Source organism: Ursus arctos, unplaced genomic scaffold (assembly GCF_023065955.2).
Source record: "Ursus arctos isolate Adak ecotype North America unplaced genomic scaffold, UrsArc2.0 scaffold_14, whole genome shotgun sequence".
Taxonomy (NCBI): Eukaryota; Metazoa; Chordata; class Mammalia; order Carnivora; family Ursidae; genus Ursus; species Ursus arctos.
In genome coordinates this window covers 68,285,153-68,300,942 of record NW_026622808.1, presented here as the reverse complement: position 1 = coordinate 68,300,942, position 15,790 = coordinate 68,285,153, and the positions used below count along the sequence as shown (strand labels likewise).

General features: G+C 55.8%; 1 protein-coding gene across 1 annotated transcript in view; it reads right to left on the bottom strand.

Moving 5' to 3' along the window:
- Positions 1–15,790, bottom strand: part of NUP210 (nucleoporin 210) — a 103,098-nt gene that overhangs the window by 34,668 nt on the left and 52,640 nt on the right. The window contains exons 15-20 of the mRNA XM_026501447.4: positions 13,913–14,134; positions 11,825–11,998; positions 6,022–6,214; positions 5,484–5,590; positions 3,645–3,749; positions 3,453–3,554 (exon numbers count right to left, since the gene is read on the bottom strand). Coding sequence (XP_026357232.3) covers positions 3,453–3,554; positions 3,645–3,749; positions 5,484–5,590; positions 6,022–6,214; positions 11,825–11,998; positions 13,913–14,134 — 903 coding nt within the window. The remainder of the gene's footprint in view (positions 1–3,452; positions 3,555–3,644; positions 3,750–5,483; positions 5,591–6,021; positions 6,215–11,824; positions 11,999–13,912; positions 14,135–15,790) is intronic.

Below are 15,790 nucleotides of genomic sequence, written 5' to 3'. Positions count from 1 at the left end.
CTGTACACATTTTTCTGAACTTGAAGCTTCCCTCTTCTTGATAACAGGGGAGTTCTTTTTTTTTGGGGGGGGGAAGATTTTATTCATTTATGTGAGGCAGAGAGAGAGCATGAGAGAGAGAGCACCAGCGGCAGGGAGGGGCAGAGGGAGAGGGAAAAGCAGACCCTCCACTGAGCAGGGACCTTGACACGGGGCTTGATCCCAGGAGCCTGGGATCACGATCCAAGCCATAAGGCAGACGCTTAACTGACTGAACCACCCATGCGCCCTGTTGATAACAGGGGAGTTCTTTTTTAATCTCCAGAAGTAAAGCAAAGCAAGGCATATCTCCAGCAGTCAGAATTATTTACGATTTGAGCTTTTCCTTTTAACATGAAGGATGTGACAGTGCACTCTCATTTACATGGCAGGAGGGATGGCCAGGGAATTATTCTTTCTTTTATAAAGGGAACAAAAATGCTCTGGGGACAGCTTCCTATGATCTCTGACTTCTAGCAGCCCTCATCCTGCCTCTCACGACACGCATTTGTTCCCAGGTGCTGAGAGACAGTGTTTTCTTGCTCTGATTTAGAGACACACCTAAGGGGTTCTGCCACTTGAGACTCTGCCTCTGAGAAGAGCAGGAGTATTATGACATGCTTCCTCACCCTTCACCGAGGGACTGAACCGGCACACAGGGAAAGACCAAGGTCAATCACTGGAGAGATGTAAAAAAAGGTGAAAACAAAACAAATAACCAAAAACCAAAAACCTGAATGGTCCTATAAAGACCCAACCTACCAGAACAGTCTCAAAAAGGAACAGTGTGAACAGACCTGTAACATACGAAGAGACTGAATTAGTAATCAAAAACTGCCCAGGAAGAGAAGATCATGTCCCGATGGCTTCACTCGCTAATTCTACCCACCATTTAAGAGTACTTATTACCAATTCTACACAAACTCTTCCAAACATAAGAAGGAACACTGCTAAGTCATTCTGTGAGGCTGATGTTACCTTGATACCCAAACAGGACAAAGAAACCACAAGAGAGAAAAGCACAGACCAGCATCTCTAGGACAATGAACATAAACTCAATAAAATACTAACAAACAGAATCCAGTTACATATAAAAGGAATTATATATCATGATCAAGTAGCATTTGGCCCAGAAATGCAAGGTTGGTTTAACATCTGAAAGGCAATTAATGCAATACATCGTATCAGTAGAATAAAAACAAAAACTACATCATTGGGGCGCCTGGGTAGCGCAGTTGTTAAGCGTCTGCCTTCGGCTCAGGGCGTGATCCCGGAGTTCTGGGATCGAGCCCCACATCAGGCTCCTCCGCTGGGAGCCTGCTTCTTCCTCTCCCACTCCCCCCACTTGTGTTCCTTCTCTCACTGGCTGTCTCTGTCAAATAAATAAATAAAATCTTTAAAAACAAAAACAAAAACAAACTACATCATTATTTCAAGAGACATAGAAAAAGCTTCTGACAAAATCCAATACTCTTTTGAGTATGTGTGTGAGTAACAACAGGGAGGAGATGGCTAGAGTGTATGAGGTTTCTTTCTGAGGTGATGAAAATGCTCCAGAACTGTCCGTGGTCCTGGCTTCACGTGTCTATGGGTGGACGAAACACCCCTGACTTGTATATTTTAAATAGGTGAATTGTATAGTATGTGAGTTATACCACAGTAAAGTTGGTATTAAAAATAACAAAAGGTCAGGACATCTGGGTGGCTCAGTAGCTTTAGTGTCTGCCTTCAACTCAGGTCATGATCCCGGGGTCCTGGGATCATGTCCTGCATCGGGCTCCTTGCTCAGGGGGGAGCCTGCTTCTCCGTCTGCCTGCCGTTCCCCCTGCTTGTGTGTGCGCTCTCTCTCTCTGACAAATAAATAAAATCTTAAAAAAGATAAAAAACCAAAAACGAAAGGTGGGGTCCCTGGGTGACTCCGTCTGTTAAGCGTCTGACTCTTGGTTTTGGCTCAGGTCATGATCGTGGGGCCGTGGGCAGAACCCTGTGTTGGGCTCCACGCCGAGCATGGAGTCTGCTAGAGACTCTCTCCCTCTCCTTCTGCCCCTCCCCCAGCTCTTGCCTGTGTGCATGCCTGCTCTCTTTCTCTCTCTCTCTCAAATAAATAAATAAAATCTTTTAAGAAATAATAAAAATCTAAAAAATAAAAATAAAACGAAAGGCAGCTAGAGGCACACAGTGGCTGTCCGTTAGAAACGGTCTCTGCTTTCCACTTTTCCACAGTCCCCACCACTCCCTACTACACTCTGACACTGAAACTAAGCATCAGGGACCAGTTAACACAGCACCTCCAGGTATGTTCCTCACATCTGGAAACCCTGCTCGTGGCCTTTGTTTACTTTCCACCTGTCCCACTCCAGAGGCAAATAACTTCGTGACCCCCTGTGTCAAGATGGTCAGTGAATGCGAACAGAGAAATGGACTTCTGGAGCAGTCCAAAGGCAAGAGCAGAGCTGCAATTTAACGACTCTGCGTGGGTGTCACATGTGTGTTCTTGGCTGCCTGCGTTTATGACTTACGGTAGTGGTCCAACACATTCCGCAGTAAGTTTGTTTTGAAGAAAGTTCAGTTTGCATGAGTACAAACTAACCCACGGCGCAGATGCGCAGACATTCGGGACACTGCTGTTTGTTTGGTTTTACTCCTTGCTACAGCTGTAGGGCTATTTTCAAAAAATGAAAAGATTTAAACAACTGAAATGCTCTACAAAGAGAGAATGGCTAAGTGCAAATGACGACATAAAAATAATCAGCCAGCCCAGGGGCGCCTGGGTGGCACGGTCGGTTGGGCGTCTGACTCCTGGTTTCAGCTCAGGTTCTGATCTCGGGATCGTGGGATCGGGCCCCACGTCAGGCTCCGAGCTCGGCATGGAGTCTGCTTGGGATTCTCTCTCCCTCTCCCTCTGCCCCTCCACCCCCCCACTCTCTCTCTCTGTCTCCCTGAAACACATAAATAAATCTTTAGAAAATATATTTAAAAAAACTCAGCCAGCCTACACAGAAACACGAGGGGAGAAGACTTAGGGTGCACCCCCCGACAAAAGCAGAATGCTAAATTCTGTGCCGCGGGCACAGCGGAGTCACTATTTGCCAGAATCAGGAGACGGTCAAGACAGGAATATGGGAAAACAGAAAAAGCCGATACACCTTTCAAAAGCAACCTTCCTTATCATTGTTCTAGTGCTACTTATATAATCACGTTTTAATTAAAAGGCTGACAGGAAACCACTAGGTAACTAATGGTGCGGCTAGTTTGTAGACGTGGACGAAAGTCACGAATGACGGGCATTTCACAAACGATGATTCACAGACCCTGACGACCTTGCTGATTGCATCCGATAGGACTAAGCGCCTACTTTGGAAATAACCACTCTGTTAAACCCCAGGGCACCAGTGGGGAATTACAAGGAGCGTGGGGACAGGGCCCGCACTCACCGTGGCCATGCCCCTGGCCTCCTGGTAGACCACCTTGATGATGTCTGTGGTGCTGGTGTTGAGGAAGAAGTAGCCAGAGCCTTCTCTGATGTGCAGCTCCACCTGCGAGGAAGGGTCAGCCCAGGGGTCAGCGGCGAGGGGCCCCCGTGGGCCAGGCCCAGGCGGCACGGTGGCAGGGAAAGGACAGCGTACCTGTACGTTGGGGTGGTTGTAGATGGTCACCTCCTCGGGGCTCACCCTCACGTCCTCCACCAGGATGAGTTCTATGGAGGCCGACACGGGCACGAGAGGGTCGTACTGGAGGGGCAAGGCAGTGCCATCAGATCCAAGGCAATGGGCCAGCCCGCGGGCTGCCCCCCGAAAGAGCAGCACTAGAAACCCCGGGTCCTGGCGTCACCCCAGGGCACGCGTTATGCTGGGGACCCAAGTCCCAGGAAAACCATCGTGCTCCAAGCCCAGCCAAGAGGCCACATCCCTTTGAGACATCCAGTAATTCTGCCGAGGCTGGCACCCACCCCCCAGGAAAGCGGGGGCACCCGGCAAATGGCCAGCTGCGGAGTCGTGTGCGAGGGGCCGGGTTTGGGCAAGCAGCAAAGGCGCTGAGCGGAGGGGGCGTCCTCAGGGTGGGCTCACCAGGGAACAAGATCACCCGCACTCCCCTGGGTGGTGCCCACATCCGAGTATGGGATATGATACTGCCACATGTCCTTCCAGGGAGACTGCCAGACCCGTCCCGGCGCGGACCGCCCGTGTACTCACGCCTTGAGCACCTCCCCTGTGCCCAGCACTGTGCTAGCCCTGGCGGGGATGGGGGGTGGGGGGTCCCACAACCGCCCCCAGGCCATGATGCAAATTTAATCTAAGGTCAGGATTAAAAGGGAGCACGAACGACCTGCGTCAGAGCTTAGGGTGGGTTGTGAAGGCCGTGAGGAGCAGCTTGGGGGCGGGGGGACTCTCAGACACCATGGAAGTGAAGGTGTGGGCAGTATCACTAGAGGAAAGCCCACAGGCTCTGAAGGGGTAGGCCCGTGAGGCCACCCACAGCCAAGGGACTCCCTAGGCAGGCGGGGACAGATGACCCAGGGCTTGAGCCACCAGTGGCATACAGGCATGCTCCTTGAGAGCCACCTCCCCCCAGGCCAGCCTCAGTGCTGCTCCCCCTCCAATGCCTCCCTTGCTCCCCACTACCCAGAAGACAACTTCAAGTTCCTTATCCTGGCACTTAGGGTCTCCTGGAATCCAGTCCCACCTTCTTCCAGCCATCATCCACTGCCTTCACCCCACACAAAACCCAAGGTGACTGCTGCCCCTCCCTCACGATGGGGTGGGGATCATCCAGGCAAGACCACTCTTGGGGAGCCCTTCTCATGCCCCCCTCATATGCACCCACAAGCAGCGCCTCTGTTGGGGGCCCATGAGATGCTGGGGTGGGAAGATAAGATTCAACAGACCTTGACCCAAGGGTAGGCAGACAGTGGCAATGGTGTGTATGTAGGGGTCGTCTATACCATGCCGGGGGGCGGTGGGGGGACAGCTACTCAGTGTCCGGGCTCAGGGACCGCTCCGCAGACGGGCTGACATTGTGGCTGGGACTAACAAGTGGGAGGCCACCGGGTGGGGAGAGTGAAGGGAAGGAGGGGGATGGCGTCCCAGGCAGTGGGGACTCTGGGTGCCAAGTCATGGAGGCCCGAGCCACCGAGGCACGTCCTTGGATGAGGTGTGAGGTCAGGGCCGTGTGGGAGAAGAGGTGGGACAGATGCACCCAAGGAGCTCCCACAGCTGTGTGCAGGGGCCACGAGGCGCCAGGGCCAGACGGCCTTTAAGTTGGATCCTGCCAAGTGCCTAAGTGCCAGGCGTGGGGGATGGGGGTGCTGGAGGCAGGAGGCCAGCAGGAAGGCACCTGCTGTTCAGGGGAGCCCATGGCACTCGATTCGGGAATGTGTTAGTGAACAGAGAGGGCTCAGGACTCTCGGACAGTGGGCAGGACACGAGCAGAGACGGGGACTCCCTGCCCGGGGCCCGGGGAGATACCGGCTGCTCCACTCTGGCCGCGCTGAGGTGGGACTGCTGGTAGCCGGTGGCGGTGGCGGAGATGGCTGTGGTCCCCGATGCCTCGTGAACCGAGATGGCCTGCAAACCTGAGTCCAGGGAGAGGAGGGCAGACGTTCAGTTTCTGCCCTCTTGTTGCCTATGAGCAGCCCCTCCCTCCTTCTGATTTGCAGTTTTAAATCTCTGGTCCTAAAAATACATAACCGAGTTTGTTTACGCTGTGTGTGCCGTAAGAGTTACAGGCCCTGAGCGCAGTTCCACGGTGTGGCTTGGGGAGCTGCGCTGGCTGTGACTTTGAGCTGCCGATGGGCCTGTGCAGGCGGCAAGGCTCAGAGCAGCATGGGTCTTGGAGGCTGGCCGATCTGTACAAGCTGGCACATGAGAGTCCCCTGCCCTGACCCTGAGCCTCTCTGCCAGGTAACGGTGGCTGCCAGCCCTCCTCAGCCCACCTCCCGTCCGCCTGGGGTCTCACTACATTCTGTGCCCCGGCCTGGGTCATCGGGCTCCCCACCCAGCTCACCGTGCACCTTCTTCTGGCCACTCCCGTCATCCCGGGCCACCAGTTGCATGGGCAGGTCAAGCTTGACGCTGGCCAGCAAGGGCCTGGTCGACTCCCACTGGATGTTCAGAGAGCTGAAGTTGTCGAATCTGCGGCCCTGCTGGTCATAGGCGGCCAGGTCCAACAGGGGGTTGCGGTGGCTGGAGACCGGAACCTGCAAGAGGCAAGAGTCCCGCATCCTGGCCAGGCCCAGAACTGGGCACAGCCACTCTTGACTGCGCGGGGCCCCCTGGACCTGGCTGGCTGCCTTTGGGGCTCCCTGGGGCCTGGTGATGGAGTGGGGGCAAGTCACTAACGACCGCTGCCCAGCCGTCGAGACGCCTCCTAGCCCTGTCCAACCTGGCCTCCTACTCCAGCCAGTGGTCCTCAAGAGGGGACAAGCCTGCTCCCCCAGGGGGGACCCTGGTGATGTCTTTTTGATGATCACAACTGCGGGGGCGGGTGCAATGGGCATCTAGTGGGTAGAGGTCAGGGGTGCTGCCTAACACCCCACAATGAACAGGACAGCCCTCAAGAAGTAAGGATCTGGCCCAAAATGTGAGCACTGCCAAGGTCAAGAGACCCTGCCCTAGAGCCCCACCCCCTCCCACCACCACCTTAGCCAGGCTGCTCTCCTTCCTGGCCTTACCTTCCCAAATCCTTGCCACCTCCTCCCTGCCCCATGCACGCCCAGCCCCTCCAGGATGACCCCCGCCCCCAAGGGTTTAATAGGAACACCAGTTACAACCTCTAAAATGTCCCAGAGTCATTCAGCTTGCAAAGCTCCTTTCAGAGCCAAGTTCTCACCTGATCCTTAAATATCCCAGTGAGATGGGAGCTGTCACCCTCATATTAAGGGGGAGGAAGCAGAGTCCCAGGGAAGAAAAGGAACAAATCAAAGGCGGCTTGGCAAATCAGTGGTACACCTTCAGGGTTCAGTTCCAAACCCTGAATTACTAACCACCCTACCATTACCTCTTGCTCCCCAAGCAAATCCACCCCTGAGAACCCACGCCAAGTCGGCTTCATTCCTCCCAGATGCTGGTTCATCCCCTTCGCTCTCCACCTGGATGGCAAGGGGGCAGGCGGGGCAGGGAGCGAAGCAGGGACCCGAAGCACGCAGACATCTGAGTCCCACTGCCTGGACTCGAACCTCGGCCTCTCACCACCCAGGCAGGCTGCTCACCTCCCAGAGCCTTAGTTTCTCCATCTGTAAAGTGGGCATCACAACAGAACCCACCTCCCAGGACTCCGTTTTAAATAAGGGTCATATGAGATCATTTTAAAGAGCCCAGCTCACTGTAAGAGACGTGCAAGTCGGGAAATGGGCAGTCATGCGCAGTGGTCACCAGTGCGTCCGGTTCTCCTGCAGGCCCGGGGCCAGAAGCCAGGGCTCTACTTCTCTGGCCCTTGTGGTTAGGAGTGACTGCGTCACTCGCTTTGACTGGTGAAAGGGGAAACTGACCTAAAACACCTCCATGGCGAAGTGACCTGCCAGGCTCTCCTGCTGTCTGGCCACATTCCACACGGCAGCTCCCCCCCCACCAGCTGTGTCTCAGAAGGAAAAGAACAGTGACACGAAGCCAGGTCCCCAGCCACCGTGATGCACGTGCAGCACGAGCGAGAAGAGAACTGTGCTGTGGGAAGGCCCTGGGATCTGGGGGTGCTTGTGACCGTAGCCTAGCCTCGCCTGTCCAGACCGAGGCCATCCCCGAACTCCTGACGGGTACCAGGAGGGCTCCTCCCCAGGTCCTTCTAGCTCTCCTGCCCCCCAAACACTGAACCAAAGCATGCCGCAAATTTTAAATGCAGGTCAGCACAGGTCAGCACAATCCCCCGGGGATGCAAAGGATCTTGTAACAATTCTGGATTCGAGCCAGGAGCTGTTGACTCTGGGCAGGGAGGAGAAGTGGCATTTTCTAGATGTCCCACTCTTTCCCCTAGAAGCAACCTGGATGGAAAACTAATGCCCTTCCCTCCCTCTGTGCTCCCAGGGAAGGACATTAACATCCTGTGCCAAGCATGCTTGGATCCTTCCAATGGGCGTTTGGGGCAACCACATTATCCCCATTTTACAAACGGGAAGGCTGAGGCTCAGAGACATTCAGCAACTTGCCCAAGGTCACACAGGTTTCGGGGTGGAACTCTGCTGGTCTGATGTTAAAGCCCACAGGCCTCCCCTGCGAGTGTGCGGCCTCCCTGACTGTGCGTCCCCTCCCCGGTGCACCAGTTGGGCAGGGGCTCCACGCGAGCCCCGGCTAATCAGTCTCCCGGCACACAACTGGCGCTCAGCCGCAGTGCGCTGAACACAGGACGACCCGTGCCGAGGACTGGGGTCAGGCCGGAGTCTGGTTCTACTTTGTCACTCTGACGGGTCAGCTCCGTTCTGGTGTCTGGCCTCGTCCATAATTTACTCCACAAACACATCTTGGGTGGCCTCTGGCTTTGGAGAGGTATAAAATTAAATTGATCTGCACCTGGGATGCATGGCACAGATAGATCTTTCTCAAGGTCCCCTAGTGAGGTCATAAATCGCAGGGGCCATGCCCGAGCGGCTCATAGCTCCGCAACTCCAGGCCTGATGGATGGCCCAGCAATTCTGTGTCTGAGGTCCATTATTTCCTGGCGAGTGAGATCTACGACACGCAAAAGCCCATTCAGAGCCGTGCTCCGCTGCCTGACTGTCATCTTTCAGTCAAGAGAGACAACCCTGCGCTGACCCAGAGGTCACAGCCAACAGACAGCCAGACACAGCTCACTTGGCAAGCACCCCGCGTGTGAAGACAAGGAAGATGCCCGTCGGTCTGCCTCGTTTTTTTCTTCGATAATGAGAAGGTGTGGCCAGCCTGGGCTCGAACGGGCTGGAGCTGAGGGGGCACCTGCTCTCCACGTCTGTACCCCCCACTCCCCGTACCTCCAGCCCCCTTCCTGCAGCAGCACCCCACTTGGCTCCTCCGGGCATTTGGGGCTGCAAGAGTCAGGGGCAGAAGACACGGGGATGCGGGCACGGGTGCTCGTTCCTGTGTTCATTCATCCATCACATTACTGATCTCCTAGCACGAGCTGGGCCCTCGTCTAGAGACTCACAAAGAAGGAAATAAACGTGCAAATTCTACAGCAATGGACGATGTTAAGAGCTCAGGGGCAGGGGGAGAAGGGAACCAGAATATGAAATGTTGAGGAAAGGGAAAAACTTTGGGTGAGGTCTAAAGGCTGCACACGCCCTCCCAAGGGGTAACATTTGAATAAAGAACTGAAGGAGGCAGGGAGGGAGGGCTGGGGCCATAGGAGAGGACAGAAGTCAAGCCAGGGGGAACAGCAAGTCAGGGGTGCAGGCAGGGCAGGTTCCGGGGTGCTCGCAGCATGATGGGGCGTCCCAGCATGGGTGGAGTGTGGGGGGATTAACGGGGGCGAGGACTCAGGGACTCTAGGTCACAGAAGGGGATTGGCTTTTGCTCCGAGGGAATGGGAACGCTGGCCGGGTCTAAGCAGAGAATAAGATAAGAAGCGTTAACAGTCGCCACTCTGAACACCTTCGGTCCGCTCACGTTTGTCCCCTACAATCCTAGGAGACCCCTGTCACCCAGGGCCACTCAAGGAGGAATCCAGACCCAGCCTTCAGTCCCCAATGACGTCAGCTGCTGTCTGACTCCTGGCCTCACACCTAGTGGACCAACAGGCCAGGTTTTCCAGAAGAGTCCAGACTTAGCATGACTATATTCTTCAGGGATAATGGGCTAAATACATGAAAGTGATTTAAAATGTGAAGCTTTCAGGACATTCATCTCAAGGGCCCCCAAAATCAAGGAGAAGAACTCAGTCCTGAACACACAGATTTTCAGCTTGGGAGTGACAGCCATCCACTCCCCGCCGCCAACACCCAGGCCTGAGCTAGGAGTGAATGCGGCTTCGTGGGGACAAGCCTCTGGAGCAGCTCTCGGCTCGGAGCCGGTTCTCCTCACCTGTCGAGAGGAAACACAGGTAGGTACACCTTGGCCGGTGGTGGGGTAGGTGGGAGAGGGCTCCGAGGCTGGGCACAAAGAATCCTCGCTTTGTGCTGGCTGCTGACAAGGCAGTGACCCCTAAGGGACCAGCATAGGAGGCAGCAGAGGGGCTCCCCCGCCATGCACCTCAGAGCTGAGCGACCAGGGAAGCCTGAGAGAAGGCAGGAGCCCACCAGAACAGCAGGAAGACAAGTCAACTGAACTTGCAGGGGACATGGAGGACGAGAGGCAGAGAGACACACACCAGCCAGGCAGAAACGTTGCCAAGTCCTAGACACGGGAGTCTGGGAGCCCCCACAGGGCTTCAAAGAAATGTACTTGCCCAGACACAAAGCTGTGCTGCTTCTTTACCCATAGGGGAGTCAAACCCAAATCTCTCTGCCCAGTGGGAGAGGCGGCCCACATAAACAGCTTCGGAAAGCTTCCGTTGTGTGCACAGAGTCCTCTCAGGGCAAACAGCAAGGAGCTAAGAGGGTCCTATCCCTAGAGGTGGCTCCAGGAGACACAGGGCCCCTCAGAAGCCACCGAGGCCGAGGGCAGCCAGACACGCCTCAGGGCTGATCACCAGGCCAGGGCTGGGAGGAGAGAAGCAGCTGCAGGGGCTACAGAGGAGGCACTGAAAACTTGGAGCTGGGCAGATCTGGGTTCTGCCTCTGGGACCCTGCCTACCTCTGAGCCTCATGGGCAAACCCATGAAGGGGATGCAAGAAGCCTGGCCTCCCGGATAGTCCTGGTGATGGGGAACGAGGCATACAGGTGAGAGCTCCTGGCACATACCACTGTTCTGATTACCATGTGGGCAGCAGGGACGCAGAGAGCCTAGGCTAGCCTCAGGGCCTTTGCACTCGCCATTCTACCTGCCTGGGACACCCTAACTTCAGCTCTTCTTGGCCAGCATCTCCTGACTACAGGGCCTGACATGGTAGGTGTCCTCCTGACAGAGGCCTTTCGTGGCTCCGTCTGGCGTGGCCTCCACTGGTAGCTGTCCTGCACCGCCTCCCACGCACCACGGCACTTGCCACCTTCTGTCCTTCTTGTCTACTACCTGTGGGCCTCCTGGTCTCCTGTCCCCTCCGGGTGCCTCACCTGTCCTGCGTACTCTATATTCTCGAACCCAGAGCTCTATGCCCAGCACACAGAAGGTGCTGGACAAGCACATGGTGAAGGAATGCGGGAAAAGCACCCTGCCTGGTCTCTGCTTCTGAGAAGGGACTGAGGGCTGGGGCTGGCCGGGAAGGTGTTCGTGCCCCTGACCCTGAACAGGAGGGCTTCAAAGTCCTCTACATCTGTCTTCTGGACTCTGGGTGTCCTGGGTGGAGGGCTAGACTAGCCACAAGCCCAAGGGGACCAGACCTGTGGGGTTCACCTTCCATCCCTGCTTGTCAGAGCAACCCCCAAGTGACTGTCTTCCCCCTCCCACGTCTACGTTTGAAACACAGCCCCCCTACGTGCCCCCTGCCCACGGAGAATGCTGCAGCTGGTCACCACGCCTTAGCAGCCCCCGCTCTGACCGCACACGCACTGCCCACAGACCACAGCCCCACCTCAACGTCCCCCAGCCCCCAAGCAGAGAGGGGAGCCGCGTCTGGGACCAGAGGCGCTCTACCTCCACCTGGCACTGCCACGAGCATCTGTGACTCTAGGTGAGCCCCTCGCCTCTCTGGGCCTTCGGCCCCCCGATATGTAAAAGCCAGCCAGGAGCAGGCACTGAGCGGGGGGCTGAGCACGGAGGCGAGGGTGCAGCGCTGACCCGCCGCCCTCCCCGAGAACTGCTCACTTACCACCGGCTTGTTCTGCTGTAGCAGTGGACACGACAGGTCGAGCTGGGGGCTGGCGTAGACGGGGGTCAGGGTGAGCCTGGAGGGCGGGGCGCAGACGAACTTCACCACGGCGGGCTCCAGCGCGGGGTAGGGGTTGGTGACGCTGGGCTTGTTCCCCACCGAGAGGGCGATGACCTGGTAGAGCAGAGGAGCCCTTAGAGTCCGAGTGCCTGCTCCACTGTGAGTCTGGCCTTACCACCCAGCTCCCTTGGACTCAGTTTGCTGCTCTGTAGAATGGGCAGATGAGACCTGCACCATCAGGGGCTTACAAAGGTCCAGTGACATATGCGTGGGGGCGTACTCTCTCAACACGAAAGAGGCCTTCGGACAGGGCACAGGGATTCTCGTGCCCTCTACAAATGCTGGCCGAACCACGGCCTACTCCGTGACCCAGGGAGGAGGGGGAGCAGAGATGCCTCACAGCTTCCCGAGACCCTCCGAAGACCCCATAGTTGTAGAAGCGAATCCCCAAGCCTGTGGGTTTTCAAATGAGGAGCCCACGCTGACCTGGAAGATCATTGCAATGAGGTGCAGGTGCAGGGGGGCGTGTGCTGATGGACAGAGGCCTGCACGGCAGACGGACCGGAGGAAGCACTGCGGGGGGCCCAGCCTGTGAGGATGGGGGGACTCAGCCTGCGCACCCTCCTTCTCTTTGAGAGAAGCTCACTTGGCTGCTGCAGGGGCCACAATTAAAGATGCAACAAAAGAGGGAAATTTAAGTCTGCTTTTAGAGCTGGGGCCTCGGAAGTCAAGCCCAGGCCTGAGTTTTGCAAGCACCCCAGCTCATGACCCATCCCGAGGGAGTGCCCCGGGCCCCTCAAAGGACACATGCTCTCGAAGGACCCAGTGGTCCGGTCCTAGAGCCCCTCACCCCTCCTGACCACAAGGCAGGACAAGGCGTGGTTTCCACACTGACCTGCAGGCCCTCGGCCTCCACCGCAATGCCCCCAAGGAAGTGGCGGCCCAGGGCACGGGAGTGGGAGCAGCCCGGAAGTGCCTCCGCTCAGAGGGCCGACTCCTATGGCCCAGTGGGGACACGGGTGACCAAGCCAGCCAGGGAGGAGACACTTCTCTAACTTACTTCCGGACTAAGTTTATTTTCTTAATCATTTTTCATACTGAATTTTTAAAAAAAATATTTAATTAATTTTTTTTTTTTAAACAAAGCCAGTGGGAATCAGGGCCTTTCACTGTGCATCTTTTCTGTTCACACCAAGGCAGTCTGGGTGTGGCGAGCTTCACAAGGGTACCTCGGGTGATGTGTGTGTGTGCGTGTGTGTGTTTTAACAGCAACTGACATTCTTTGCACTATTGCACGTGCAAGGGCATTCTCCACTTCCCTAAAGACATGGGCTCTCTCCTATCTTTCTTGATCCTCGCTGGCCTCCCACCTTGCTTTTTGTTTCCCGGCTCCGGGACACCCTGTGAAGGGCAGGCTACACCCCCACTATCAGCAGAGTGAGCACTGGGCCCTGAGCCTCCAGGGTGGCAGGCACGGGCGCCGGATGGGCTAGCTGCCACTCTCTCCAGCCCCCTCCAGCCCCACAGACGTGCTAAGTCCACCCAGTCTCCGAGTTTCTCCGGTTTTCAGCATTGTGAGAAACGAAAATTGAGGGATTTCACCGAAAAATATATTGGGGTTCCTGGCTCATCTTGAAACACTGAAAAGATCTGTCAAACCTGGGCTGAAGTCTCGCTCATTAATGCTATCTGCCTGACCCTGGAGACCCCTGACCGTGACCTGCCTGGGTCTCATCCCATCCCCCACTCAGGTGGCGGGCAGTGATGAAGCCCAGAGAAAGAAGAGGTCACCCCAGTACTGGAAAGGGAGAGGGCACTAGCTAGCTCTAGCAAAGCTGTCCTGTACTGGCAGGGTTCCCAACTGCTGTACCCCGATCAACCTGCCTATCTACTCGGGCATGCCACCTCACTGACCCTCAGTTTGTCTGTCTGTGAAATGGTGCTTTAAGCACAGGAGGGTACTCAGGGAACGGGACTTTACACCCCTCCCTCTGGGCAAGATGGGTCTAGGGATGGCCACCCTCTCACCTGCTCGCCCAAGGCCTGGCAGGTCACGAGGATCCAGTGTTGCTGGTAATTCCGGGAGGTAGAGGGCCCAAAGAGAGCCAGACTGATGCTGTCTGTGTCCTCGGAAGTGATGTTCCGGAAGAACTTGGAAGGCTCAAGGACCCAGGGTTTGGGACCTCCTTCAAACAGCATCTCCTTGGAGGAGCCAAGGGTCACCAAGGCGACAGAGGAGGGATCCACAGCCTGGGGACGGAAAAAGGAAAGTCAGCATTCCTCTGCAAGACACGTGCAGGGGAGGCCTCACCCTGCCACCGACTTGCCCCGCGGAGGTCAGACAAGCCCCAGCCCCCTCTGGAGCTCCGTCTGCTCATCAGCCAGATCCGAAGCATAAGAGTGCTCTGGGAGGAACGGTGTGCTCATTCTGATATACTGCTGGGGGTGGGAGGTAAACTGATCTGCCTCTTTGTAAAACAATCGGTAAAACCCTTGCAAATATGCACAGTCCTTGAACCAGGAACTCTTCCGGAATCTAGCCTAACGACAGAACAGGAAGGAGAGAAACAAGTGCACGCCAAGGAGACTTTCATCACACTATTATTTATTATAGCAAATCATAGGCCAATAATCTAAAAGCCACAACGCGGGGCTGGTTAAGGAAACCTGGTCCGTCCACACAACAGGAGGTGACGCGGGTCCCTAAAGCAGTATTTATGAAGAGCCTGATACAACACTGACTGTAGTGTGATCACGACCGTGTTTTAAAAAGCATAAAGCAATCCTACAGAGAAATACACCAGACGATGGGGGGGATCCGCAGACGGCCTGTCCTTGCTGGCGACTTGTTTTCCTCTTTACTCCGTGAGTTTCCCACACTTTCTATAACGTATGGAGGAGCTTCGGGGCCGGGGCGGGGGGGGGGGGGTGCTTTTTTTGCCCGTTTTGTTCCCGGCACCTGGCACAGTGCCTGGCACGTAGTCAGTGCTCAGTCATTATCTGTTGAAGGAGAAAGTGAACACTAAGTCCTAAAAGTACCAAAGGAAGGATGAATTACATTTGTTTTTACAAAAAGCTCTCATCTGCTTTCAGGGTCTTTGTGCTCAGGGTCCCGGGCCGCCCTGCACGGGATGGTGGCTGAACTGAGGGTCTGTGGGAAACAGCAGGAGGGGGACAGCACCTGCAGGAAGATGAGGTTTGCTGCGCACGAGGACATCGCCCCTCAGACACAGTGGGGGTGTAAAGAAGGGGGGCCCTCGTCCTGCAGCCTTGCTCCCTCGCTCCCTGCTGGGGCTTGTCTGATCCCCTGCTCCAAAGGGTCACACTGAGGTCGCCCCGAGTCCTTATTTGTCAGCCAGGCTCGCTGTTGGACCCCCCTACTCTAGCCTCTAAGAGCCACCAGAAGTCCCTTCCGAAAATACAGATCTGACCATGTCACTCCTGCACGAGACCAATCTGTAGCCCCACCTGCCCTCAAAGAAAGGCTCCGTGAGTCCGGATTCGGGCTCCCCCAGCCTGGCACTCGCCTCAGCTCTCCTAGTCCCACCTTCAGTCTAGCCTGTCCCCAGGCCCTCACAGAAGCTACCTGCTGCCCTGGTCCCCCTACCCACTTCTTCCTTCAAGAAGCCCCTGCCTCCTCCCTCACCCAGTGATGTCCAGCCTGCCAGGGCCGACGGTCTCTTCTCTGGCCCCTGCCTCTTCTGCTGTCATTGAGGAAACGATGGGTCTGGGTGTCTGTCTCCCTCACCAGGAGATGGGCTTGTGAAAGGTAGGGCGTGTCTGTCTCCTTCTGTATCCACAGAGTGAGCAAACCGTATGAGGAATGAAAGACCACGTAGAAAATAAAGATGTTTAAAAAAAGATGGAGGAAATTATGACAACTCGGTGATACTAGTTCTTAACCAT